The sequence below is a fragment of the Tupaia chinensis genome, unplaced genomic scaffold (genome assembly GCF_000334495.1).
Source record: "Tupaia chinensis unplaced genomic scaffold, TupChi_1.0 Scaffold000275_1, whole genome shotgun sequence".
Lineage (NCBI taxonomy): Eukaryota > Metazoa > Chordata > Mammalia > Scandentia > Tupaiidae > Tupaia > Tupaia belangeri.
In genome coordinates, this window is record NW_006159757.1 from 6,348,810 (window position 1) to 6,376,386 (window position 27,577).

Genomic DNA, 27,577 nt, shown 5'->3' on the forward strand with positions numbered 1-27,577 from the left:
GAAAGAAAAAGGCAATTGAAAAAAAGTTTGGAGACTGAACGGAAAATATTAGGTTTGGTTGTAAGAATGCATCTACCAACAGAAAAGGCAGAAGCTGGCAAATACTGGTAAGGTCTGCTGTTTTACAGGACAGACTACCTGATATAAGGAGTCGCCCACTAACATTTTCTCATAATGGCACTCGAAAAGTAGCATGTTTTGGGGCTGACTTTCTATTTTTCAGTATAATGATCTTTTCATTACCAACATTTCAATTTATTTGGCTATAATAAGTGACATTTGGATATTCTGGTTTTAACAGACATTTCAATTTAACTGACACAAGTTTCTGGTCAGAAAGTATTATATGAAATAAATCTGAACTGCATATCATATTTGGACTAATGCTGAATGTTTTCGTTCCCTTAAGTAACGAAATAAGAGGCATGCAGAGGTAGCATCTTCTGGGATTCTTATGCTGTGCACACACCCTAACTGTATATGTTTAAGTGCTCTCATGTGTAGCTTTCATTTAGCTATAACGGTATCTATGTCACTATTTCATTTTTTAAAATTATCATGTGAGGGGCCAGCAGGTGGTGTGGTGGTTAAGGGCACTGGGCTCCCATGTGGCAGACCATGGTTTGAGTCCGGGACCTGGCAGCTTGTTTTCTCACTTTCTTCCCATCTCTTTCTCTCTGTCCTTCTCTGGTTAAATTAAAATAAATAAATAAATAAAAGTTCCATAAAATAATTCTTTAAAAAATTACCATTGGAGTATAGAATACCTGAGCTGAGCTAGGGATAGCTTGTTCTACAAAATACACAAGTTTGGCAAATGAGAAGGGAAAGTTCTGAATCACGCATCATGTCCTGAGAAATGCTCAGATTATTTGAGAGACTTGAAATGTGTCAAGTACAGTGGCTAAGGAATCAAACAGACTGTTGTTCACCATTGTCAGTTATGCTCACACACTATGGGTAGGAGAGCTGAGGAAGGCAGTACAAGAAGGAATCAGGAACGATCTACTGCAGCATCAGCTAACTCTCAAAGAAAAGAAAATTATGAAGTTCATGTCATTCTGATATTGAATGCCAATGCAAAGAAAGTCTATCACCTGCCTTTCCACTAAAAGATGAGCCTTAACTTGTCTCCGATTTCCGTTTATTCTTTTTTTTTTTTTTAAAAAAAACAATTTATTTAATTCCATTTGTTGTTATTATTTTTTAATTTTACCTGACAGAGACAAAGAGAGAAAGGGAAAGCAAGAAAGCAAGCTGCCAGGTCCAGGACTCAAACCTCGGTCGGCCATGTGGGAATCCAGCACCTTTACCCACCATACCACCTGCTGGATCCTCCATTCATCCTTTTATTCCTTTGGCAAGTACAGTAAACCATCTTACATTACATTTTAGGTAGAAACCGATTTGACAAACTCATTTTTATTTTATACTATTTTTTTTTTTTTAATTTGCCAGAGGGTTCATAAACTTGCCAGAGAGAAAGAGAGTGAGAAAGCATCCCCCACAGGGGATAGTTCAATCCCTTCCCCATCTCTCTCTGTTCAGGATCCTGGGCACACATGCACACCCATCTGGATGTTTTTCAAGCTGCAAGTCTGGGACTCTAACCTCTCTGAAGGCCATGCGGGATCTAATTGCCTTAACTACTACACCACTGACTGGCCTAACCATGATTTTAATTAAGTTTAACATTTAGTTTATGTTAGTAAACTAACCTCCCTAAAAATGAAAACTGTAACAAAAATAAACTGCACTTTTAAAAGCTTTTAATAATTTATAGAACCAAAGCCTCTGCATGGAAGGCAAAGGTATTTTTCTCCCCTCTCCAGAGTATGGAACATTAAGATGGTTTTCATTTTTGAATTCAATAGGCAATTATAATTAATGGTAAGAGAAAGAGGAAAACATTGCGCAGCAAGTGATGGAATAAACAAAGAGGACAGAATACGTTTTCCATAGTGGACACTGAATATTCATAACCTAACACTTAAAACCATGGATTCCACAGCCTCTCAGCCTTGTGGTTAAAATCAAGTGTAAAACCAACATTCCAAAGGGATGTTGACCTTTATTTGCTGATTGAGGTTTCAATTTAGGCTTTAAGAAGTAATTGTCTCAGACTGAGAGCTCTTATCTAAAATGATCCCCTATTAAGCACTATTCATATAATGTTAGAAGTATTTTTTTAAAGTCATTTCTAGAATTTTGCCTAAAATATATTGTCTTTGTTTTAGGAAGTCTTTCCATTAAAAACAATAATCTTGGATACTATTTAAAAACTCTTTCCATAAAAAAAACTTGGATAATATTTAAGGTCCCCAAAATACTGGCAGATAACATTAATGCACACCAAGACTGGAAGGATGGAAAGAGAACTGATGTTGCTGAGCACCACTGACTGCACAGCCAGGGACACTTAAAGGGTTAAATGTTCCTCAAGCCTTAGGGATTGGAAAGAGTTAAAAGCAGTGTCTCCCTGGAATCAGGCTGATTCAGTGTCTCACTGAAGCCTTAGATATTTTAACTGAAAAAGCCTATTCATAACTTCTAGGTGCTTCAGATATTCTTTCTTTCTTCATTCATTAGTTCTCCTCCTCCCCTTTCCTCCCTGAGCTAGTGATCCTTTCTTGATTCATAAACAGTTGGCACCACAGCTAAGGACGGAATACAAGGCACACTTCACTACTCATAAAATGACAACAGCGATAACAATGAAACTGCCCCAGGCCCAGCAGATCTCCTAAGATCACCCTAATTACTCACCCAAAACCCCTATTCCTTAAGACCCAATAAAAGCTCCTCACTCCTACCCTTCATGGTGGGATGCCTCTGCATCTGGCTCCTTTCCTCTCTTGGGAAGTGAATACATCCCTTCTATCCACTTTCTGAGTTGGTGAATTCTTTCACAGCTAGTGACTAAGACCACCATAACAGGATGGTCTGGGACCAAGGTCACCGGGACCATATCAATTTATTGCCTTGCACATTTTTGCACTTTTCATAGTACCAGCCATGAACAGGACAGGCAAACAGCCAACGTGTGATGAATGGTTAACAAGCGAGAGACAACTTACCCCGAGAATTCAACTACAGCGACTTATTCATCCCATCAATATTTTTTCATTTTTTAAAAAAGAATTACTTTTTATTAACTTTACTTATTTATTTATTTTAATTTGACCAGAGAGGGACAGAGTGAGAGAGAGAGGGAAAGTGAAAAAGCAAGCTGCCAGATCTGGGACTCCAACAGAGTACAGTAGTACCCTTAACCACTATGCGCCACTTCCGGGATCCTCAATATTCTTTTTCAATATTAGGAAACATATCTGACTTCCAAGGCCAGTCCACCAAAAATTTCATGAGATAATTCACAGTAGATTTAATTACCTTGTTATCCTGAAAATCTTGTATAGTGCTATAAATTCTTAGCTTAATGAAAAACATACCTATTCAATTAATGCTTTATAGTCCTTTCACATAAAACTGTCCTCCACCTCTCCATGGAATTCATGTTTAAAAATCCTCAAAACTTGTAACTGCTTGCCTGTACAGTTATTAACAAATGTCACTTACAGCCCATCTATCTCCCTCTCAAGACCTTGGGACAATTTCATGACCTTGCAGGGATACTGCTTCAACATAATGGCTTAAAGATAGCGCTAGGTTGTCTTTCCCTTCCCCGTCAACAGATAGAGCTTCAGGATTCCTTCTGCACCAGGCCGAACATCGGCCCATTAAGACACTTATTTTGCTCACTATCGTTTCCCAGTAACCACTTCACAGCAGGTGCTCGATTAATGTGCTCACTGAATCGGTGAGACCTTAAAAGGTCACTCTGCCCTGCACTAGAAGGTTTCGAAGGTATCAAGGACATAAAGCACAACCTAACCTTCCCGTAGGATTTTTCTCATGCCCTCACCATGCCAGTCCTGCTCAAGACTCGCGCTCAAGATAGGGCGCCTGGCTAGCAGCAGACGCTCAGAACGTATTAGCTGAATCAACTAAAGACCGTCTTGGTATTAACTCGGACCAAGGTTTCAGTTCCGACGTCCCAGGAGACCCCTCTAGCCCCTGGGGACCTGGCGCGCGACCTTATTCCATGTGACCTATCTCCGGTCCCCTCGCGCCTTCCCGTTTCCAAGCCGCTTCCTGCAGCCCCAGCGACCCCGCGGCCTCCGCAGGGAAGGGGCCTAACCCGTCCCTGCGACCCCAGGTCCGTTTTACACGCCCTGGCACCCTCCTCCATCCCATCTGGCCGAGCTCTTCCAGCCCTCCCAATCCTGCCGAGCCTCCCGCAAGCGGCCATACCATTGTGGCTGCAGGGCCCAGGCCGACAGGCCAGCGACGCTCGCCCGAGAAAACATGGTGACACCGGCCTTGCTGAAGGTCGGGCAGACGGGCGTCAAGGCGCAGGCGCAGAAGCTTCCCAAAGTGCTCCTCCCATCTCACATCTCCTTCAATCGCTCTTCCTCGCGCCAGACAGAAGGAAATCTCGCGAGCTTTGGGCTCAGCCTTCTCAGGCCCCACCTCTTTCTCTCAGCTAGTATCTGTCCCGCCCATTCCGCCAGCTTCAGCCCTTTCCGCTTCCGTTTGGCCAGACACTGGGCACTAGAGGGTGATAGGTGCAGTGGTCAAGATGGGCAAGTCCGATTTTCTTACCCCTAAGGCCATCGCCAACAGGATCAAGTCCAAGGGACTTCAGAAACTGCGTTGGTATTGCCAGATGTGCCAGAAGCAGTGTCGGGACGAGGTAAGTGTGCCCGACATGGCCCCCAGCTGCCCAGGAGGGGCCCACCAGGTTCAGGTCCCTGACGGACGCGGGGGCTCAGATTCCAGGTCGTGGAGGTTTTGGAGTCTGCATTGGGCGAGACAACTATCCTACTCAGTAGAGCCGTCTCCCCTTCTTCGCTCCTAAAGAACCAGTGATCGACACCGCCTTCCTCCCTAATCAACCCCCTTGAAGACACGAAATCAGAAAAGATTTCGCAGGAAAAGAGCCTGTTCAGGCCGTAATAAAAGAGGCGTGACTAGAGCATTGCTGCACGCCTCGGCAATAACAATAACCGTCATCCTCTCTGACGTGACTTGGCATTCAAAGGAGACAGGATGATTGAGTTTCACACCTCTTTTCGGGATCCGGTGAAAAGGGAAAACTAAGCTCTTTACAGTGTTCTTTTAACAAGCATTTCTTGATCACCCACAGTGTGTCTGCCCCAGAATAATACCGTGGTTAATATTACAGATTTTTCTGTAGTCAAGCTGTCAAAATTAGGTTGTCAAGTTGTGTCACTTACTAGCTGTGAGGTTTTGGGAAAGTTACATTCTCTTTGCCTGTTTAAAGTTTCTTAAAGTGAAAACGACAGCTGTCTTTATTTGGAAGATGGTTCTTGAATTGAAAGTGAATTATCTGTAAATGCTCAGAGAGTGTCTGGGCAGACCTTAAAGAGTGTGTGCCATGCTGTGGAGTTTACACTTTCCACAAGGATGAGGTGGATGATGGAGCCCTACTTAAGAATGGAGGCCAGGCTACTGATAGGATATTTACTCTGCAGATTGGATTAGCTAGAGGTGGAAGAACAGGCCAGTGGAATAATGTAATCCAGTGTTTCTGCAGGTGAGGAAGGGGATATTTTAGGTGGGACTCTGGTCGAAGGATACTGATGATTTTTGTCTTTCTTATCTCTGTCGTTCTTTCTGTTTAAGTCAAAATGAAATTCTTACACAGAAAATTAGAGATTGCAACATTAGAGACTACTACCACAACAAATGTTCATATATCCATTACCCAGTGTCTTAGTCTGGGTTGTTGTAACAGAATACTATAGACGAGGTGGTTTAAATAGCAGAACTTTATTTCTCACAGTTTTGGAGTTTGAAAAGTCACAGATAAGGGTGCCAACATGGTCCAGTTTAGGTGAGTGCCCTCCTCCTGGTTTGCAGATGATATTCTTTTTTTTTTAATAGTTAATTAATTTATTTTTTCTGTGTGAGAGAGAGACATACAATACCAACAAGGTCTTGATGCTGCTCTCCATTTTCTAACCTTCTACTTCTAACCATAATCATAAGCCCCTAATTCTCACTTTTAACCCCTAACTCTGCCTCTCTAACCCTAACCCCCTAGCCTGATGATGGGCACATGCATGCTTGGCTTCTGGACTTGCACCTGAAACTTTCCCATGTGGGATTGTCTTGCAGAGTGTCTTGTTTTACTACTCTGCCAACATCTGACTTCTAACAGGTGGCATTTCTCTTGCTATGTTGTCAGGATAGAGAGCAAGCTCTAATCTCTTTCGCATATAAGGACACTAACCCCATCATGGGGACTCTCTCATGACTTCATCCAAGCTAATTATCTCCCAAAGGCTCTACCTCTACCTCATGACATTGGGAGTTACAGGATTTTTTTGTTTTGTTTTAGAGAGTTTTGCTATAGGGTGTGTAAACTTGCTGGAGAAAGAGAGAGAGATAGAAAGTGAGAAATCATTCCTAGGGGGGATAGCCTCGCTTCAGTCCCTTTTCGATTCTTCTCTTGGGATTTTGGGCATGCACACACACACACACGCACCACTGTCACACACACACATGCTTGGTATGAGGGATTTTTTTTTTCTTAAAGAATTATTTTATTTAACTTTATTTATTTATTTATTTAAATTTTGACCAAAGAGGGACAGAGCAAGAAAGAGAGAGAAAGAAAGCAAGCTGCCAGGTCCAAGACTCAAACCGAGGTCTACTATGTGGGAGTCCAGCGCCCTTAACCACCATACTACCTGTTGCCCCCCTGCCTGGTGTGAGTTTTAAGCCTCGGATTCCAGAACTCAAACCACAGTGGACTACATGGGGGTCCAGTGATGTAACCATTATGCCATCTGCTGGTCCCAGGAGTTCAGAGTTTTAACATAAATTTTCAGGAGCGATAAACATGCATTCCATAACACCCAGATTTAACAATTTAAGTATTTTTGGCCTTCTTTACTTTTTTCTGAAATGATTTAAATGACAAACATCAGGGTATTTTACCTATAAATATGTAAATATATACCTCTAAAATATCAGGATACTTTTTATATCACTACAGTGTATGTCATCAACATGAAAAGAATTAAAAATTTCTTTCTATTATCTTGCCTTTTTTTGTTTGTTTGTTTGGAGAGGTTTTCTTTTTCTTTTTTTTTTTTTTTTTTTTTTTTTTTTTTTTTTTTTTTTTTAGGGGGAGCTCGGACTAGAGCATTGCTGCACGCCTCGGCAATAACAATAACCGTCATCCTCTCTGACGTGACTTGGCATTCAAAGGAGACAGGATGATTGAGTTTCACACCTCTTTTCGGGATCCGGTGAAAAGGGAAAACTAAGCTCTTTACAGTGTTCTTTTAACAAGCATTTCTTGATCACCCACAGTGTGTCTGCCCCAGAATAATACCGTGGTTAATATTACAGATTTTTCTGTAGTCAAGCTGTCAAAATTAGGTTGTCAAGTTGTGTCACTTACTAGCTGTGAGGTTTTGGGAAAGTTACATTCTCTTTGCCTGTTTAAAGTTTCTTAAAGTGAAAACGACAGCTGTCTTTATTTGGAAGATGGTTCTTGAATTGAAAGTGAATTATCTGTAAATGCTCAGAGAGTGTCTGGGCAGACCTTAAAGAGTGTGTGCCATGCTGTGGAGTTTACACTTTCCACAAGGATGAGGTGGATGATGGAGCCCTACTTAAGAATGGAGGCCAGGCTACTGATAGGATATTTACTCTGCAGATTGGATTAGCTAGAGGTGGAAGAACAGGCCAGTGGAATAATGTAATCCAGTGTTTCTGCAGGTGAGGAAGGGGATATTTTAGGTGGGACTCTGGTCGAAGGATACTGATGATTTTTGTCTTTCTTATCTCTGTCGTTCTTTCTGTTTAAGTCAAAATGAAATTCTTACACAGAAAATTAGAGATTGCAACATTAGAGACTACTACCACAACAAATGTTCATATATCCATTACCCAGTGTCTTAGTCTGGGTTGTTGTAACAGAATACTATAGACGAGGTGGTTTAAATAGCAGAACTTTATTTCTCACAGTTTTGGAGTTTGAAAAGTCACAGATAAGGGTGCCAACATGGTCCAGTTTAGGTGAGTGCCCTCCTCCTGGTTTGCAGATGATATTCTTTTTTTTTTAATAGTTAATTAATTTATTTTTTCTGTGTGAGAGAGAGACATACAATACCAACAAGGTCTTGATGCTGCTCTCCATTTTCTAACCTTCTACTTCTAACCATAATCATAAGCCCCTAATTCTCACTTTTAACCCCTAACTCTGCCTCTCTAACCCTAACCCCCTAGCCTGATGATGGGCACATGCATGCTTGGCTTCTGGACTTGCACCTGAAACTTTCCCATGTGGGATTGTCTTGCAGAGTGTCTTGTTTTACTACTCTGCCAACATCTGACTTCTAACAGGTGGCATTTCTCTTGCTATGTTGTCAGGATAGAGAGCAAGCTCTAATCTCTTTCGCATATAAGGACACTAACCCCATCATGGGGACTCTCTCATAGGGGGGATAGCCTCGCTTCAGTCCCTTTTCGATTCTTCTCTTGGGATTTTGGGCATGCACACACACACACACGCACCACTGTCACACACACACATGCTTGGTATGAGGGATTTTTTTTTTCTTAAAGAATTATTTTATTTAACTTTATTTATTTATTTATTTAAATTTTGACCAAAGAGGGACAGAGCAAGAAAGAGAGAGAAAGAAAGCAAGCTGCCAGGTCCAAGACTCAAACCGAGGTCTACTATGTGGGAGTCCAGCGCCCTTAACCACCATACTACCTGTTGCCCCCCTGCCTGGTGTGAGTTTTAAGCCTCGGATTCCAGAACTCAAACCACAGTGGACTACATGGGGGTCCAGTGATGTAACCATTATGCCATCTGCTGGTCCCAGGAGTTCAGAGTTTTAACATAAATTTTCAGGAGCGATAAACATGCATTCCATAACACCCAGATTTAACAATTTAAGTATTTTTGGCCTTCTTTACTTTTTTCTGAAATGATTTAAATGACAAACATCAGGGTATTTTACCTATAAATATGTAAATATATACCTCTAAAATATCAGGATACTTTTTATATCACTACAGTGTATGTCATCAACATGAAAAGAATTAAAAATTTCTTTCTATTATCTTGCCTTTTTTTGTTTGTTTGTTTGGAGAGGTTTTCTTTTTCTTTTTTTTTTTTTTTTTTTTTTTTTTTTGTTATGTGGGGCATGCGCTCCCCAAAACAATAGGGAGCATGCGCTCGCCAGAAAGACAGAAAGCGAGAAATCACCCCCCCAGGGGGGATGGCCATGCTGCAATCCCTTCTCCATTCTCCTCTTGGGCTCTTGGGCACACATGCACACGCGCCCGGCGTGAGTTTAAGCCACCCGGTCCGGGACACGAACTGCAGTCGACTACATAGGAGTACAGCAACATAGCCATTACACTAACTGCTGGTCCCTTGCCTTTTTATTTTTTTAAATTTGTTATAGGGCACATGCACTTGCTTGGAAGAGAAAGCAAGTGAGAAAGCACTCCCTGGGAAGATGACCATGCCGCAATCCCTTCTCTATTCTCCTCTCTAGATTTTTAGCATGCATGTGTATGTACCTGGTGTGTTTTGTGTTTTTCAAGCCATCTGGTTCAGGAATTAAACTGTTAAGTTGGCCATGTGGGTGCTAGTCTCCTGAACCATCATGCCACCTGACTGTCCTTCTATATCTAATAAACACTGTATGTTCATACTTCCTAACCTGCTCACCAAATGTTCGTTTATTTATTCCTTCCATCAGTGAGAGAGAGAGAGAGAAAGAGAACTCACCAACTGGGTCTTGATGCTGTGATCTACTCCCAGCTTGGATCCTCAGTACGTGTGGGTTCAGGTGTTTTTTTTTCTTCAGAGAGAAATTTTTGCTATAGGGCACATGTGCTTGCTAGAGAGAGACACACACACACACAGAAAGCAAGAAATCACCTCCCCATGCACACACCCCTGTCATGATTTAAACTACTCGGTCTGAGACTCAAAACCCAGTCAACTACATGGGAGTCCAGGAACTTAACCATTATGTCATCTGCTGGTCTCATCCAGGTGTTCTTTTAAAACCAAGATCCAATCAAAAGGATTTGGATATTAGGACTTTTATTTTTCTTTTTAAATAGATTTAAATTTTTGTTTTGTTTTGTTTTTGTGATATGGTATGTGCACTCACGGACAGAGACAGTGAGAGGGAAAGTGAGCAATCATCCTCCAGGGTGGATGGCCATGCCATACTCTCTTTTTCATTCTCCTCTTGGGATTTTGGGCACACATGCACGAGCGCCCAGCATTATTTTCAAGCCATCAGGTTTGAGACTTAAACTGCAGTCAGCTATGTGGGAGTCCAGTGCCTTAACCACCATTTCACCTGCTGGCTCCCTAGATTTTATTGTTTTTAGAACAGTTTTATATTCACAGTGAAATTGAGCAGGAAGCTGTAGTGATTTTCCATATACCTCTGCCCTAGACACATGCACAACTTCCTCTACTACCAAAATTTTCTGAGAGTGGTACATTTTTCACAGTTGGTAAACCTACATTGACTCATTAACCTATTGCAGTAAAGATCACTCTTGGTGTGCTTTCTGTGGGTGTTGACAGAAGCATGATAACATATCCATCACTTAATGTACCTTACAGAATAGTTTCACACTCCTAGAATTTCCTTGTATTCTGGATTAGGACTTTTAATTCTCTCTAATGTCTAAATTTTGAATATAACCCACTCTCCGTCATCCTGTAGCATTCCCTCTATGTTGAATTGTTTCCTTCTAGTCATCTTTTGCCTATTTTCTCTAACTCTTGTAGTTCTGTCAGCTATAAGTTAGATCTAAGGGCTTTATTAATCTATTAAACAAGTTATTGTTTATTAATCTAATAAACAAGTTAAACATGTGAGAGAAGAACATTATATAGATGATCTGTGTATTTCACATTGCCTAACCTCAGGAAGCCTATAATGTGTGATAGTGCTAAGATGACTGTGTAAACTTGACTGCCGATAGAGTAATATTAGAAAATTGATATATTTTTCCACATAAGAGCACATAACTAGGGGGCAGGGTAATACTTTGAAATCTTGCCCACATCTGTAGCATCCTATCAACCTTTTACTAAACTCATTTAGTCATTTATCTCATTAGGATTTGCAGAGTGGTTATTTTTGTTTTTTCTTTTTTTGGAGTGGTTTTGGCTATAGGGCATTTGTGCTCATCAGAAAGACAGAGACAGTGAGACAGAAAGCGAGGGAACCAGCAGTTAGCATAATGGCTATGTTGCTGTACTCCCACATAGTCGACTATGGTTTGCGTCCTGGACCCGGTGGCTTAAAACTCAGGCTGGGCACGTGTGTGTGCGTGCCCAAGATCCCGAGAGGAGAATGGAGGAGAAGGGATTGCAGCATGACCATCCTCCCTAGGGGGTGATTTCTCGCTTTCTGTCTCTGTGTCTCTTTCTGTCTGACGAGCGCACGCCCTATAGCGAAAACCTCTCCAAAAAAAAAAAGAAAGCGAGAAATCACCTCCCAGGGAGGTGGCCATGCCGCAGTCTCTTCTCTGTTCTCTCGAGATCTTGGGCGCGCGCGCGCGCACACACACAGGCCTGGTCTGAGGTTAAACCACTAGGTCCGGGACTTGAACTGTGGTCAATTACATGGGAGTCCAGTGACTTAGCCATTACGCCAACTGCTGGTCTCGTGGAGTGATTATTTTTCTAATTATATTTGTTTTTCTATTTGCCAGAAGGCACACATTTCCCCATTCCCCCCCACCCCCAAAACTGATTGTAGCAGGATTCAAATTGTGCATTCAGCCAAGTGGGATCTTACCCTCTTAGCCACTAGTCATAGCATTGGCCCTCTTTTTACATTATTATTGGCTACTATTCTTTTGTAACAATGAGCTTTTGCTCATAAATGGAGGATAGTTGTTATTTTTAAGCATTATCCTGAAATGCAGTTCCTATGTGAAAAGGAGAAATGATGAATTCTTTAGTTACTAATGTTCAGAGTGAGGCACTTGTGGTAGCCCTGGCCTATTTGTCTTCAATTCTATTGATTGCCCTTCCCTATAAGGGATGGTAGCCTAGCGGAGTGGGGAGGTTGACCCCTGCAAGTTTCCTCCCCTGTCTTCTATCTCCTAATGTTGGAAGACTGAGGGAGTAGGAGACCACCCCCATCCACTATGGGTCTCTAGAATTTAATAACAGAATTTTATTTTCTTGATTTCTTTTATAATTTAAGAAAAATGATGCTGGTTTTTCATTTGTGATAATGATACAAAGTTTTTACTTAAGTTAAAATAATACCAACTCTCATTGGCAGTGCACAAGGGAGACAAAAATTGCTTAGATAGACTGAAGATGACTAAAAATTAGCAAACTACCTTAAGCAAAATTGAGTGTTGAAGCCTGGACAGTGGCAATGGATTTGAGCAGAGGAACTGGGTTTGAGTTATTAAGGCTGGATAGATTCAGTGGTAAACTGAATGTAAAAGGAGAAGCAGTCTAGGATGCAGTCCTGTTTCCTGGCTTGGGTGATTGGATATAAGCTAGTGTTGTTTTCTGAGATAGAGAAAAGGTACATTTTTCATATCTGTGAAGCGAAGAATCAGGGTCAAATATTAGTATTAGTGAAGAAAAAGAGACTGAATCAAAACGTATGTTTTTTTCTTTTTTTTTTTTGATACGTTTCTGCTATAGGGCGCATACGCTCGCCAGACAGAGAGAGATGGAGAGACAGAAAGCGAGAAATCACGCCCCCCCCCAGGGGGGATGGCCACGCCGCAATCCCTTCTCCTCCATTCTCCTCTCGGGATCTTGGGCATGCACACACACGCGCCCGGCGTGAGTTTAAGCCACCGGGTCGGGGACTCGAACCGCGGTTGACTACGTGGGAGTCCAGCGACATAGCCATTACGCTAACTGCTGGTCCCGAAACGTGTATTTTTTTTAATAGTCAGTCTTAAGAAGGTACAGATGTAATATGTTTAACAAGCTGTAGGTAGTGTTTGGATAATGAACTGAAGTAGAGGAAACTGAATTAAAATAGTTTCTGTGGTAGAAATTCACTAATGACCCATTTTACTTCATTTCATTCCCTGAAGCACTTGCATAACATTCTATGAAGTAGGTACTCAGTGAGAATTGGTTATATTGAGATTGAGTCCAAAAAATGAAATCACTCTTCTGTTGCCATGCCTAGTAATGTTTGTTATTAATGTCTGTTTTCTATAGCACTATTTTTCTGTCTCTTTGATCTCAGGGATTATTCTTTGATGAGCAGAGTTGCAAAACTCAACTCATAAAAAAATAAAAAAAACCTGATAGGGTGGTTACAGCTAGTAACTTAATTATTTTTTATAATTTATCATCAAAGAGCACATTTTTAGGTTTTAATTAAATACTTCTATTTAGAGTCTATTGATGACCTAAATCAGAATTTAACTACCACCTTTACATTTTTTGTAGAATGGCTTTAAGTGTCACTGTATGTCTGAATCTCATCAGAGACAACTCTTGCTGGCTTCAGAAAATCCTCAGCAGTTTATGGATTATTTTTCAGAGTAAGTAACTCAAAGACAGTCTTATCGCATAAGCTTTATTCAGTTGGATATTTAGTAGATGTCTGATACATTGTATGTCGGAGGTTCTGTTGTTCCTTGTGTATTAACATAATAGCTGTGGCCTCTCTATGCTTAGTTTCATCTTCTTTTGAAAAACGATGATAGTATGAGATTGTTTCAAAAGCGTTCCTTACAGTGTACTCTTTCCTTCCTTCCACTCTCACTCTACCACAGTTGTCGCTAAGATCACAGGCCCTGCAGTTAGACTGCCCACTGACCGACTTCAAGTCCTCCACTTCATAGCTCTGTGCTTCTGGATGAGCTTCTTGAGTTTCCTGTGCTTTGGTTTCCTAATCTGTAAAATGGCACTAAAAATAGCATCCCCTTCCAAGGATTATCGATCCTTTATAGGGTTCATATGAAGATTACATGAGTTAATGCTTTTAAAGTTCTTAGAGGAATGCCTACTACTTAATTAAGATTAGCTGCTAAATTATTATCATTACTGTTAATATTTAGTTCTTACCCCTTTACACTCTGGAAAATTATCGAAGACCGTCAAGAGCTTTTCTTTGTGTGGCTGATATGTATTGACAGTTAGAAATTAAAGCTGTGAAATTTCAGAAATATTTATTAGTTTACTTAAGAATTAAACACTTATGTTAAAATATTGGGTTATCAAAAAAGCCATGATGTATTTCTCTGTTTTTTTCTATGCATAAATGGGTCATGGACTTTTCTGACAACCCAATAAATAACATTTTAATGAAAGAAAACAATATCTTTCAGATAAACCATTGTTTTACACTTTTATATTCATCTTTTTTTAAAGACTTATTTGATTTTATTTATTTGTTTGTTTGTTTATTTATTTTTGCTATAGGGTCCATGTGCTTGCCAGAAAGACAGAGACAGACAGAGAGATAGAAAGCGAGAAATCACCCCCAAGGCAGGATGGCCATGCCGCAACCCCTTCTCCTCCATTCTCCTCCCGGGATCCTGGGCATGCATGCACACACACCGGCGTGTGTTTAAGCCACTGGGTCTGGGACTCAAACTGTGGTCGACTACATGGCAGTCCAGCGACATAGCCATTACACTAACTGCTGGTCCCTCATTTGTTTATTTTAATTTGACCAGTGAGAGATACACAGAGAGAGAGAAAGTGAGAAAGCAAGCCACCAGAGTCAGGATTTGAACTGTATTCAGCCACGTGAGTGTCCAGCACCTTAACCATCATGCCACCTACTGGTCCCACACTTTGTATATGTCCTTTAATTACTCTCTCTTTTTATACCAGATAGCATATGTATACATGTAAGAGAGAGAAAGCAACCCCAATGAGGCCTGGTCCCAATGCAGTTCCTTTTTTCATTTCTCCATTCCTTCTGAATCCTGGACATGCATGCATGCATGAGCCTGGTGTGTTTTTCAGCATCCTGGACTCACTTGTTCAAGCCTGGCACATTTTTCAAACAACTGGGACCGGGAATCAAAGTGCGGTTGGCCATGTGTGATCTATTAAAAGCTCCCTCTGCACAGTACTTAACTGCTGTGTGATGGGCTCAGCCCTCATTGTTTGTCTTAATGGAAGACAGTTGGATTCTCATGTCTGCTTCTGCATTCAGTCTGTTGCAAAATGTTATGATTGAAGCACATAAAGAAAATGTATAAGCCAGCAGGTAGCCTCATAATTAAGGCGGCTGGATCCCATATGGCCAACTGAGCAGTTGGAGTCCCAGATCTAGTAGCTTGTAAAACACTCCAGGAGTTAGCAGGTGATATGACGGTAAAGGCACTGGACTTCCACATGGCTGACTGTAGTTCGAGTTCTGGACCTGGCAGCTTGCTTTCTTACTTTTATCTTTCTGGAGAGTGCATATGCCCTATGACAAATTGAAAAATAATAATAAGTAAAGTAAATAATTCTTTTTTTTTTCTTTTTTTTTTTTTTTTGGAGAGGTTTTTGCTATAGGGTTCATGCGCTTGTCAGAAAGACAGAGAGAGACAGAGAGATAGAAAGTGAGAAATCACCCCCCCAAGGGGAATGGCCATGGCACAATCCCTTCTCCTCCATTCTCCTCTCAGGATCTTGGGCACGCACGCACACGCGCCCAGCATGAGTTTAAGCCACTGGGTCCAGGACACAAACCACAGTTGACTTCACTGGCGAGGGCATGTGCCCTACAGCATAAAAAGAAAATACACTTTTACATAGCTATGGATCATAGTGGGAAGTGGGAGAGGCTTTTAACTTTCTTTTCAGATGATTTTAGACATTTTTCTTGATGCTACATGAAAAAACAACATATAGCATTTTCTTAAAGATAAACTGCAATGAGGAATCTGAACCCAGATTAGTGTTTTTTTACTGTTTCATTAAAATCTATTAATTTTTACTTTTTTAAAAAAGAATCATTTATTTAATTTGATTTTTATTATTTTTTAATTTGCTATAGGGCACATGTGCTCACCAGAGACACACTGAAAGAGAGGGAAAGTGAGAAAGTAAGCTGCCTGGTCTGGGACTTGAACTGTGGTCATTCATGTGGGAGTCCAGTGCCTTAACCACCATGCCACTTGCTGGTCCCTTGGCTCTTACTTTGACTGGGTCTTGCACCCCTGCATGATTTTGTAAAATGTATTGGTTATTTGAAACATACTGGTTCACTGGGTTATACAGGTTTTCTAAATGGTGACACATTGTATCATACAGTATCATAAAATCATATTCATTAATGTCAATTCTGATGTTATCAGAAACATCTTTAATCATTGAGAGGCATGTCACACACTGGTAGATACTAGTTTATGAAAATCTCAACTATTGCCTGAAAGTTCAAAATTTATCATTGGTAGCAAATACTGTCAGTTATTTCCCTTGATGAAATAGTCTTATTTTGATTATTTTTGAGAAAATGTATACCTAATACCCAACTTGGGGTAATGGTAGTTTGTGTGTCAGTTGTTCTTTCAAATAAAAGTGATATTTCATGAAAAAGGTATTTTATTTCAGGGACCAGCAGTTAGCGTAATGGCTATGTTGCTGGGCTCCCACATAGCCGATCGCAGTTCGCCTTCTGGACCAGGTGGCTTGAAACTCACGCTGGATGCGTGTGTGTGCGTGCCCACGATCCCGAGGGGAGAATGGAGGAGAAGAGATTGCGGTGTGGCCATCCTCCCTGGGGGTGATTTATCGCTTTCTGTCTCTCTGTCTGTCTCTGTCTGGCAAGCGTATACACCCTAGAGCAAAAACGCCTCAAAAAAAAAGGATAGTTTATTTCACAGCGCAGTCACCTAAGTGCTTTTCTCTAGACAACTATTCTACTTACAGTAGCAGAAGCAGTTTATTCATAATTCTTATTTCAGCATACGGAATATTAGAAAGACATTCCTGGGGCCAGCAGGTGGCATGCTATTTGGGGTAGGTAGAGCCCATGTGTCTGACTGTGCAGTTTGAATCCTGGACCCAGTGGCTTGAAAAACATGCAGGGTATATGTGCATGTGTGCCCAAAATTCCAAGAGGAGCAGGGAGGAGAAGAGATTGTAGTGTGGCTATCCCTCCGTGGGGGTGCTCTCTAAACATGTCCTCTCTCTGTGTCTCTGCCTCTCTCCAGCAAGCACACAGGCCCTGTAGCAAACTGAAATAAAAGAAAGGTGCCCTCTTAACATATGAGACTTAGCACGATCAGTAGTGTTTATTGCTTCATCAAGGACATTCTGAATATATGAAAGTAGCATTAATTTTTCCTGGAATTGCATGGTGGTCAAGAGTGCATTGGCTATCAGAACAATTTGGTGTCCCGCCTCACTGCCTTGACTATGTGCTAACCTGCCAGCAAAGTACCCTCCATTGCTTTTATACTCAGTGCAACACAGTGCCAAAGGCGGAATTACGTAACTGTGAGACACCGAAAACCATCTGGAACACACCAGGTTATGTGTATCACTCTTTGGGCAACACCTTTCAGGCAGGAGCTATGTCTATACCCAGTGCCCCTTTAATCTTCCATCCGCTTTAGGCTGACTGGTGCCCCTACAGTCTCCTGAAAAGTCACTTGTGCGATTTGCCTTCTTCATCTTCCTTGATCTTTCTTCAGCAAATAAGATTCTTAATGCTTAATTGAAACATTGTTGTTTTATGTTTTTTCATGGTTTTCCTATTCTTCCTACCTTTGTGCTTGTTTTCTTCACCAACTCCTCCTCTCCCAGGTTCTCGAATGGAGGAGAGTCTCAGGGTGCCCACTTGTCTTTTCATCCTGCTCCACAGTCACCTTGAGCCACATTATTGTAGCCATGACCTTTGTTTGGATGACCCCTAAAGCTCGGTGTTCATTCCCAACATCTGTCTTGAGTCAATAGATTTTCCCGCCCGGTCAGTTCTAATCTATATTTCTGAAGGCTCTCTTGAAATCAGCATTTCTAAAGCTAAATTCAGTATTTTCTACCAAATTTGCTTCTTACCCTGTGTTAGTTAATAGCTGTATCTACTCAGCCTCCTAAGCTATAGACCTCAAGGCCTCTTGGAATTACCCCTTGTCAGTGTCCCCATGCAATGTCCTTTAACTGTGTCCTTTGCATTCTTACTGCCCTCGTAAGAGCACTCAGCATCTCTCACCTAAAATAGTTCAATGACTTTCTCACTAGTCTCCCAGCCTGCCACTGTGGCCCACCCTGAAAATGTTTTCTCCAGTGCTTCACAGGGCCCTTTGTGCAGCAGAATCACCTGAAAGGCCTGCTGACAAGGTGACAGACCCCACACTGATCTTTTTTTGTTGTTGTTGTTGGAGAAGTTTTTGCTATAGGGCGCATGCGCTCGCCAGACAGAGAGAGACAGAGAGACAGAATGCGAGAAATCACCCCCCGAGGGGGGATGGCCACGCTGCAATCCCTTCTCCATTCTCCTCTTGGGATCTTGGGCATGCACGCACACGTGCCCAGTGTGAGTTTTAAGCCACCTGGTCCAGGACACGAACTGCGGTTGACTATGTGGGAGTCCAGTGATATAGCCATTACACTAACTGCTGGTCCCCACACTGATCTTTTGAGACAATAGTTCAGAGATGGCTGCAGATAGTGCCTCTCTATTAGGTTCTTAGGGGATGCCATCAGGTCTGACAATAATTCTCACTGTCCACCAGTACTATATTTTCTAGATCCCAAGTTTTAACAAAAACTAAATTATTTAGTGTTTTTCTATTATCTGCATATAACAGCCTTTTTAGCATGGTATTAAAAGTACTTCAGAAATTAGCCCTAACTTTATTTTTGTTTTCCACCCACATCTTCTCTCCCTTACTCTTTTCTACCCTCACATTCACTTTCATTTTTATTTGCACTAAATGTTAGACAAATTAAGTTGAGTCTTTCTTTCCAGACATATGCCGCTTCATGTCTCTGTGCCAGCTCGGACCTCCCCTTCACCGATGAAAGTCCCTTTTGTACTTCACTGCTCACATTAACTTCCCATATTCTGGGCATCTTCAACTTTTTGTGATATTTTGTTATATCTCCTTATCAGCCTAACTTTTCTTATGATTGGTTCTGGTATATTGTAACTTCTTTGAAGGTCAAGATTGATTATTTTTTTCACCTATGTTTATCCTGCACTTAACACAATATACTCAGGTTATAGAGACAGATTAGGCGCCAAGATCATGTTGGAATAAAGGCAGTTTTACTATCATAAAATGGGGTTATTTTACTGTGTTTGGTAGCACCAGAGTCTTTATTTTGTTTCTTTTAAGAGAGATTTTTGCTATAGGTCATGCGTGCTTACTGGAGATACAGAGAGAAACAGAGAGAGAAAAGGGGCACACCACAATCCCTTCTTCATTCTGCTCTTGGGATTTTGGGCATGGACGCACATGTGCCTTGCGTGAGTTTCAAGCCTCTGGGGGCAGGACTCGAACCTCATTCAGCCATGTGAGAGGGAGTCCAGCGCTTTAACCACTACACCACCTGCTGGCCTGCACTAAGAGTCTTTGTGAAGAACCCTTTCCAAAGATTATGTGGTAGTTTTTGGTATGGCTCCTCTACAAAATGAAAGTTTCAACTTCATGATTGCTTCAACTGTATAATTGCTTATATTATTGCTTATATTTCAGAAAGATGATGTTACATATTTGTAGAAATTTCCTCAATGTTTTGCTTGCTTTCTTTCTTAGGGAGTTCCGAAATGACTTTCTAGAGCTTCTGAGGAGACGCTTTGGTAAATATCTTACCTATTGTACAAATAATAGCTTTATTATCTTATAATTGTCTCAGGATCAACAGTGTCACATTTTGCTTTTAGGCACCAAGAGAGTCCACAACAACATTGTCTACAATGAATACATCAGTCACCGAGAGCACATCCACATGAATGCTACTCAGTGGGAAACTCTGACTGATTTTACTAAGTGGCTGGGCAGAGAAGGTAAGAATCAGAGATTATCTGGATAGCTGTTATGTGGCTCTATGGATACAAGAGAGAATTGGCATAACTTTTAAATTCACAGAAAAGAAAATGCATAGTACAATTGGATGCAAAGTGGAGTTTATTAAAGTTGAAGCCATACATCTGGGATTGTTCTTTTTTTTTTTTTTTTGAGAGATTTTTCACTGTAGGGCGCGTGCGCTCGCCGGACAGACAGAGAGAGACATAGAGATAGAAAGCGAGAAATCACCCCCCCAGGGGGAATGGTCACGCCGCAATCCCTTCTCCTCCATTCTCCTCTCGGGATCTTGGGCACGCACGCACACGCGCCCGGCGTGAGTTTTAAGCCACCGGGTCCGGGACATGAACCACGGTCGACTACGTGGGAGTCCAGCGACATAGCCATTATGCTAACTGCTGGTTCCCACATCTGGGATTGTTCTTTAGACAGTGCAAAGATTTATCACTCTAGTAGACTTTTCTCTGAAATAACCATTTCTTCTCTCTCTCCAGCACCCTGCCTCCCCCCCCACCCGCACATTTGCTTTGCTTTAGGAAACATATTACTCAATCTTAAAGATTTTGTTTTTAGCTTTTAGGTTGCCTTTTTCCCATTTCTTCTTTTTCTTTTTTTAAGAATTATTTAGCTTTATTTATTTATTTATTTATTTTATTTTAATTTGACCAGAGAGGGACAGAGCGAGAGCAAGATAGGGAGGGAAAGTGAGAAAGCAAGCTGCCAGGTCTAGGACTCGAACCACAGTTAGCCATGTGGTAGTCAAGCGCCCTTAACCACCATATCACCTGCTGGCCCCGCCTTTTTTTTTCCCCCCATTTCTAATCTCTGTAGGGTGATTAATTTGGGTGAGGAAAAGAAAACAATTTATGGCAATGTTTTTCTTACATGGTGTGCTGGTTTATTTGATTTTAGGGGAATAATTTTTGTTTTTTAAGTTAATAAAACATCATGTAATCATTGGTATTAAATATTTAGATATAGTTTAAAAATTACTATTCAAGAGAAGACTTCTTTCATGTGTTTCCCTTGTTTAAATTTGTTGCCTCGGGACTAGCAGATGGCGTAATGGTTATGTCGCAGGGCTCCCATGCAACCGCAGTTCAAGTCCCGGACCTGGCTGCTTAAACTCATGCCGGGCACGGGTGCGTGTATGCCCAAGATCGCAAGAGGAGAATGGAGGAGAAGGGACTGCAGCGTGGCCATCCCCCGTGGTGGATGATTTCTTGCTTTCTGTCTCTCTGTCTCTCTCTCTGGTGAGCACACGCACCCTATAGCAAAAACCTCTCAAAAAAATTTCTGTTACTTCAATATAGTTATATACATGTCAGAGTAATTTTCTTTTTTTTTTTTTTTTGCTTTAAGAGATTAGTATTCCACTTCGAATTTAAATTTCATTAAATGTTAATGAAAAATTTGTGCGCTATATGAACTTGTGTATTTGATTGTGTTTGAGTGTATTCAAATGAGTGAGTAAATATGTAGAGATGGAACACACTTACACAGTTAACTTTGGAACAACAGGGTTAGATGTGTTAACTCCCAGTACCTCCACCTACATAGTTGGAAATCCACTTACAACTTTCAACTCCCTAGAAGCTTAACTACTAATAGCCTCATGTTGACCAGAAGCCTTATGGATAACATAAACAGTCAACACATATTTTGTATGCTATATTTACTGTATATGGTAATCTTACAATAAAGTAACCTAGAGGAAAGAAAATGTTACTGAGATCATAAGAGGGCCAGCAGTTGGCATGAAGGTTAAGGTGGCTAGATCCCACATGGCTACCTGTGAGGTTTGAGACCTGGACCAGATGGCTTGAAAAAACATGCTGAGAGAATGGGTCCTATAGCAAAACTAAAAAAAAAAAAATCGCAAGGAAGAAAAAAATACATTTTTAATACTGTTTTAATACTATACTGTACTTTCCAATGTAAATTCTAGTATAAGTGGACCTGCACAGTTCAAAAGGTCATGTGTATTTCCATTTTATGTGTATACAAGTTTATGGTTTATGGTATCTTGTTCTTTTAAGGCTTGTGCAAAGTGGACGAGACACCAAAAGGCTGGTATATTCAGTACATAGACAGGGACCCAGAAACTATACGTCGGCAACTAGAACTAGAGAAAAAGAAGAAGCAAGACCTTGATGATGAAGAAAAAACTGCTAAATTTATTCAAGAGCAAGTGAGAAGAGGTCTGGAAGGGAAAGAACAGGTGGGCACTTATATCTTACAGAGAGGCAGTATAAGAGGTCCAGTTAAGCAAAATAACTTGTTTTTGAAGCACTGAATTAAATTTCTGTATGTGTTATCCCTTAAGAGGAAAAAGAACCTGGTGTAGTGCGAAAGCCAGACTTTGGAGTTGAGACATACCTCAGTTTAATTCTTAACTTACTAACGTCATGATCTTATATATTTATATAATCTTTCTAAACCTTGGTTTCTTATCTCTGAAATACATATAGTACCTAATGGGAAGACATATCAACAGATAATATCAAATGATTGTAATTAATGCAGTAGTGGAGGCAAACAGTGTGTGTACACATAGAGGGCCAGCATTTACCCAGTCTGGGGAGGTTAAAGACTGTGTGCAGGTAGATCTAACCCCTGAGCTGAGGGGTCTTAAAGAATAAAAGGTCAGACCCAGCTGCACTAAGACACTATGGTCTGTGGGCTGAGACCACATGGAACGTCTGAGTTTAATTCCTGGTCCAACCTAAAGGTTGGGGGTGGTGGTGTGTGCCTGTAATCTCAGCTGGAAAACTGAGGTAGGAGGATCTTAACACAAAAAAATAAAGAAAAAAAAAGAAAAAAATAATTAGTAGGTAAAAGCCAGGTCAATGGGGGAGAGAGGGTGTAGCACAGGTTTCAGGTGTTAGAATAACCAGATCAAGGCTTTTATTTCAACAGATACATATCTGTGCCTCCTCTGTGTCAGAACTCTTCTAGGTGTGAAACTATTAGTCATTTAATGTTTTTAAAACTTTTTTTGTAGGTGTTTTTGCATTAGGGCATGTGTGACTGGTAGGAGAGAGACAGAGACAATGAGAGGGAAAGTGAGAAATCGCCCCCTTCTCCTCCATTCTCCTCCCAGGATCTTGGGCACGCATGCACACACACCCATTGTGAATTTCAAGCCACTGGGTCCAGGACTCTAACCATGGTCAGCCATGTGGGAGTCCAGGGACATAACCACTATGCCATCTACTGCCCCTGGTACACATATTTTTTTTCTTTTTCTTTTTCATTTTGGCCCCAATATTTTTAAAACTTTTAATTGAGCTCTAACATGCATGTAATAAAGTGTATCATGTGCATTCATCTGACATGTACAGATTAGCAAACTTTTTTTTTGTATCTTCAACAATATTTTATTCAAATAAGCTTCTGATGTAGCAAATACAGTCACCATTACATCTTTTAAGCCTCCAAATAAAAAATGATTAGTGAAAACTTGTCTGAAAGGGCAGCCTCCGAAGGTCTGGTTTGGTTTGAGATTAGTGAACTTTTACATATACTGTCGCCTATCAGTATCCACATGGGATTAGTTCCAGGATCTCTACAGATACCAAAATCTGTAGATGTTCAGGTCCCTTACATAAAGTGATAGAGCATTGGGTCATCAGAAAAGTCATGACTTGTTTTTGCATAAAAAAAACATAGAAAAATATATGAGGACTTTTCCAACAACATAATATTTGCACATAACTTATGCACGTTCTTCCATCTACTTTAAATCATCTTTAGATTACTTGCTATGTCTCATACAATGTAAGTGTTACATAAGGCTGTACTATACTGTTTAGGGAATAATGACAAGAAAGAAAAGTCTGTACATGTTCAGTACAAATGAAACGACAACGACCATAGGTCTAGCTTCTTAGCATATGTCAGCCATAATGAAACATTTTCTGTTCATGGTTGGTTGAATCCACAAATAAAGAGACAGGGTGTAGATACAGAGGGCCACCTGCATGTGCATGTAGAGAGGTAGATAGACAGCCTGTGTGACCAGCACCCAGATAAAAGATACGGAACATTTCCAGTACCCCAGAGGGTTCCCTCATGTTCATTTCCAGTTAGCACCCCAGAAGTAAGCACTGTTTTCATGTACCATTATTGATTATTGACTAATATAGTCTGTTCTTGAGTTTTGTGTAAAGGAAATGGTACAATGTGCTGCCTTATGTTTCTGGCTTCTTTAACTTAAACATAATACTTGTGTACTTCATTCAGATTTTTTTCCTTCTTTTTTTTTTTAAAAAAAATTGTTATAGGATATATGTGCTCACCAGAGAGAGAGTGAGAGACAGTGAAAAAGCACCCTCCCCCTCCATGGGACATAGTCATGCCACAATCCCCTCTGCTGCATTTTTCTCTCATTTCAGGATTTGGGGCATGCACACACATACACCCAGAGTATTTTTCAAGCTACTGGGTCCAAGACTCAAACTGCACAGTTGGCCATGTGGGATCCCGCCACTTTAACCATGGTGCCATTGACTGACCCTAATGTTTTTTCCTCTTGGTGTTTCATTTTAAAGAAATTAATGTATAGTACCCAATTTTATGAATATAACACAATTTATAATATTCATTCTTCTGTTGAGGAACATTTGGCTCGTTTTGTGTTTTTGGCTCTTATGAAGACAGCTACTTGATCATTATTGCATGCGTCTTTGTTTTTGTTGTTAATTTGTGCAATAGGGAGTTTGTACTCATCAGGGAAAGATTCAGACCTGTGGGATACAGCTCCCTTAACTACTAGGCCTTAGGTCTGGCTCAGTGCTGCTTCTTTTAGTAGTGGATGCAACAGTTAATATTTATGGAGTGCTTACTATGTCAGGCCTATCCTAAGTGTTTCCTATGTGTTATCCTACTTAACTCTTACATCAACTCAAAGTACCTACATTATCCCTGTTTTAAAGAGGTAATTAGTGAGGCTTAAGGGAGATGATGAAACTGACAGATTATAAGACTAATAGGTTACAGAGATGAATATGCAGATTTTTAAAAATTTTGTATTTTGCAACTGTAGTGAATTTAAAACATTTTTATTATTTTAATTTATACGTTTAATCACTGTACATCAGGTGAATTTATCCAATATGAATACACTTTCTGTGAATACACTTCCTACCAGTCCAGTTGAAGATATCATATACGTTATAATCAACAGACAATCTTCCATTTCTGTGTCCCTTAAACATCTTGCCTCTATTTTTCTCCTAATTTCTTTCCTCTCACCCTCCCCTATCTCCTACATTCTTCTCACACTGTCTCCAGTATCCATAACATTTTCCATGCTTCTGTATCTTCTAATGTTTCAATTTCCACCATAGACTGCAGACAGTAGGTATATATTAAGTGGAGACCTACAATGTCTCTATTTCATAGCCTGGCTTGCTTCACTCAGTAGTAAGTCTTTGATATTCATCCACTTTCTATCAAATGCCAGAGTCTTGTTTTATTTTAGGGCTGAGTACTATTCCATAGTGTATATGGGCCACACTTTTCCAATCCATTCATCTGTTCCTGGACATTTGGGTTGGTTCCATGTCCTAACAATTGTGAATAATGCTGCAATAAACATAACTGTGCTAGCACCTTTCCAACTCAGAGTTCTCCTATCCTTTGGGTAGATAGCAGGAGTGGCGTTGCCAGCACATACGGTAGTTCTATTTGTAGATCTTTGAGGAACCCCCAATTGATTTCTGCAGTGGCTGTACTAATTTACACTCCCACCAACAGTGTAGGAGAGTTCTTTTTCCACCACAGCCTCGCCAGCACTTAAATTTTTTTTTTTTTTTTAGAGAGATTTTTGCTGTAGGGTGCATGCACTCACTGGAGAAACAGAGAGAGAAAGTGAGAAATAACCCCCCCAATGGGGATTGGCCCTGCCGCAATCCCTTCTCCTTTATTCTCCTGTGGGTATTTTGGGTGCATACACATGTCCCGGTATAAGTTTCTTAAACCGCTGGGTCCGAGACTCTTAGCATGTAACCGTTACATGATCTGCTAACTCCATCTATTTTTTTTGTTTGTTTTTTAATTTACCCATTCTGACTAGGGTTAGGTGGTATCTCATTGTGGTTTTGATTTACATCTCTCTTATGACAGGAATGTTGAGCATTTTTTCATATGCTTTTTGGCTGTTTATATGTCTTTTTGGAGAGTGGTTTATTCAGCTCATTTTCCCATCTTTTAGTTTGGTTGATCTTTTCTTTGGGGGGGGGGTAAGCCGCTTGAATTCCTTGTATATTCTGGTTATCAATCCCTTATCTGAGTTATAGTTTACAAAAATTTTTCCCACTCCGAGGGATTGTTGATTCACACTAATTACTGTGTCTTTTGCTGTGTAGACATTTCTTAATCTGATGTAATCCCACTGGGATTATTGCCTCTGCTTTGGGAGTTTTATTTAAGAAGTCTTTGCCTACTCTGATGTCTCCCAGTTTCCTGAGTGTTTTCCACCAGGAGTTTTATAGTTTGAGGTCTTAGGTTTAGATCTTTGATCCACGTTGAGTTGATTTTGTTACTGGTAAGAGATAGGTTACCCAGTTTTTCCACCACCATTTGCTAAAGGGGTTTTCTTTTTCCCACTAGATTGACTGCTGCCCTTTGTCAAAAATCAGTTGGCTATATGTTTTGGGATTTATTTCTGGGATCTCTAGTCTGTTCCATTGCCTGTTTTTGTGCCAATACCATGCTGTTTTGATTATCACAGCTTTGTATTATATTATGGGGCAGGACATGAGATGCCACCTACTCCACTTGTCTTGCACAGGATTGCTCTGGCAATTTGGGGTCTTTTTTGATTCCAGACACATCCTGCGATGATCTTTTCTAGATCTGTGAAGATCATCTCTGGTAATTTGATTGAAATTGCATTAAATATGTAGATTAATTTGGGTAGAATTTGTCAGTTTGATTAGATTAAGTCTTCTAAGACAGGAACATGGGGTATCCTTCCACTTTTTTGTGTCATCTTCTATTTCTTTTTTTTTAGATTTTTATAGTTCCCTTGTAGAGATCTTTGACTTCCTTGGTTAGATTTATTCCTAGGTATTTTATGCTTTTTGTGGTTACTGTAAATGGGATTACTTTCTTCAGTTTTACTTCAGTCTGCTTGTTGTTTGTATATAGAAATGCTATATAGATTTTTTGAAGTTGATTTTGTATCGTGCCACTTTACTGTATCTATTTATTATTATCAGGAGTTTTTTTGTGGATACCTTTGAGTCGTCTATGTATACCATCATGTCATCTGCAAATAGAGATAATTTCACCTCTTCCTTCCCTATTTGAATGCCTTTTATTTTAATGCAATTTCTGATTGCATTAGCTAGGACTTACAGCACTATGTTGAAAAGGAGTGGAGAAAGTGGGCAGCCTTGCCTTGTATCAATTTTTAGTGGAAAAGCTTTCAGCTTTTCCCCATTCAGTATGATGTTACCTACAGGTTTTTCATAGATGGCTTTTATTGTGTTGAGAGATGTCCCTT

At 40.5% G+C, this 27,577-nt stretch overlaps 2 protein-coding genes across 3 annotated transcripts in view; one reads left to right on the top strand and one right to left on the bottom strand.

The window, feature by feature from the left end:
* Nucleotides 1–4,466, bottom strand: part of ATP5F1C (ATP synthase F1 subunit gamma) — a 26,530-nt gene extending 22,064 nt beyond the window's left edge. For both annotated transcript variants that reach the window (XM_014588410.2, XM_006150039.3), the window contains exon 1: nucleotides 4,312–4,466. In XM_014588410.2, coding sequence (XP_014443896.1) covers nucleotides 4,312–4,367 — 56 coding nt within the window. In that variant the 5' untranslated portion in view covers nucleotides 4,368–4,466. The remainder of the gene's footprint in view (nucleotides 1–4,311) is intronic.
* Nucleotides 4,467–4,573: 107 nt separating this feature from the next.
* Nucleotides 4,574–27,577, top strand: part of KIN (Kin17 DNA and RNA binding protein) — a gene marked incomplete in the record, with an annotated part of 58,355 nt that continues 35,351 nt past the window's right edge. Inside the window, 5 exon segments of the mRNA XM_014588409.2 lie at nucleotides 4,574–4,753; nucleotides 13,532–13,626; nucleotides 19,795–19,838; nucleotides 19,923–20,045; nucleotides 22,104–22,285. Coding sequence (XP_014443895.1) covers nucleotides 4,640–4,753; nucleotides 13,532–13,626; nucleotides 19,795–19,838; nucleotides 19,923–20,045; nucleotides 22,104–22,285 — 558 coding nt within the window.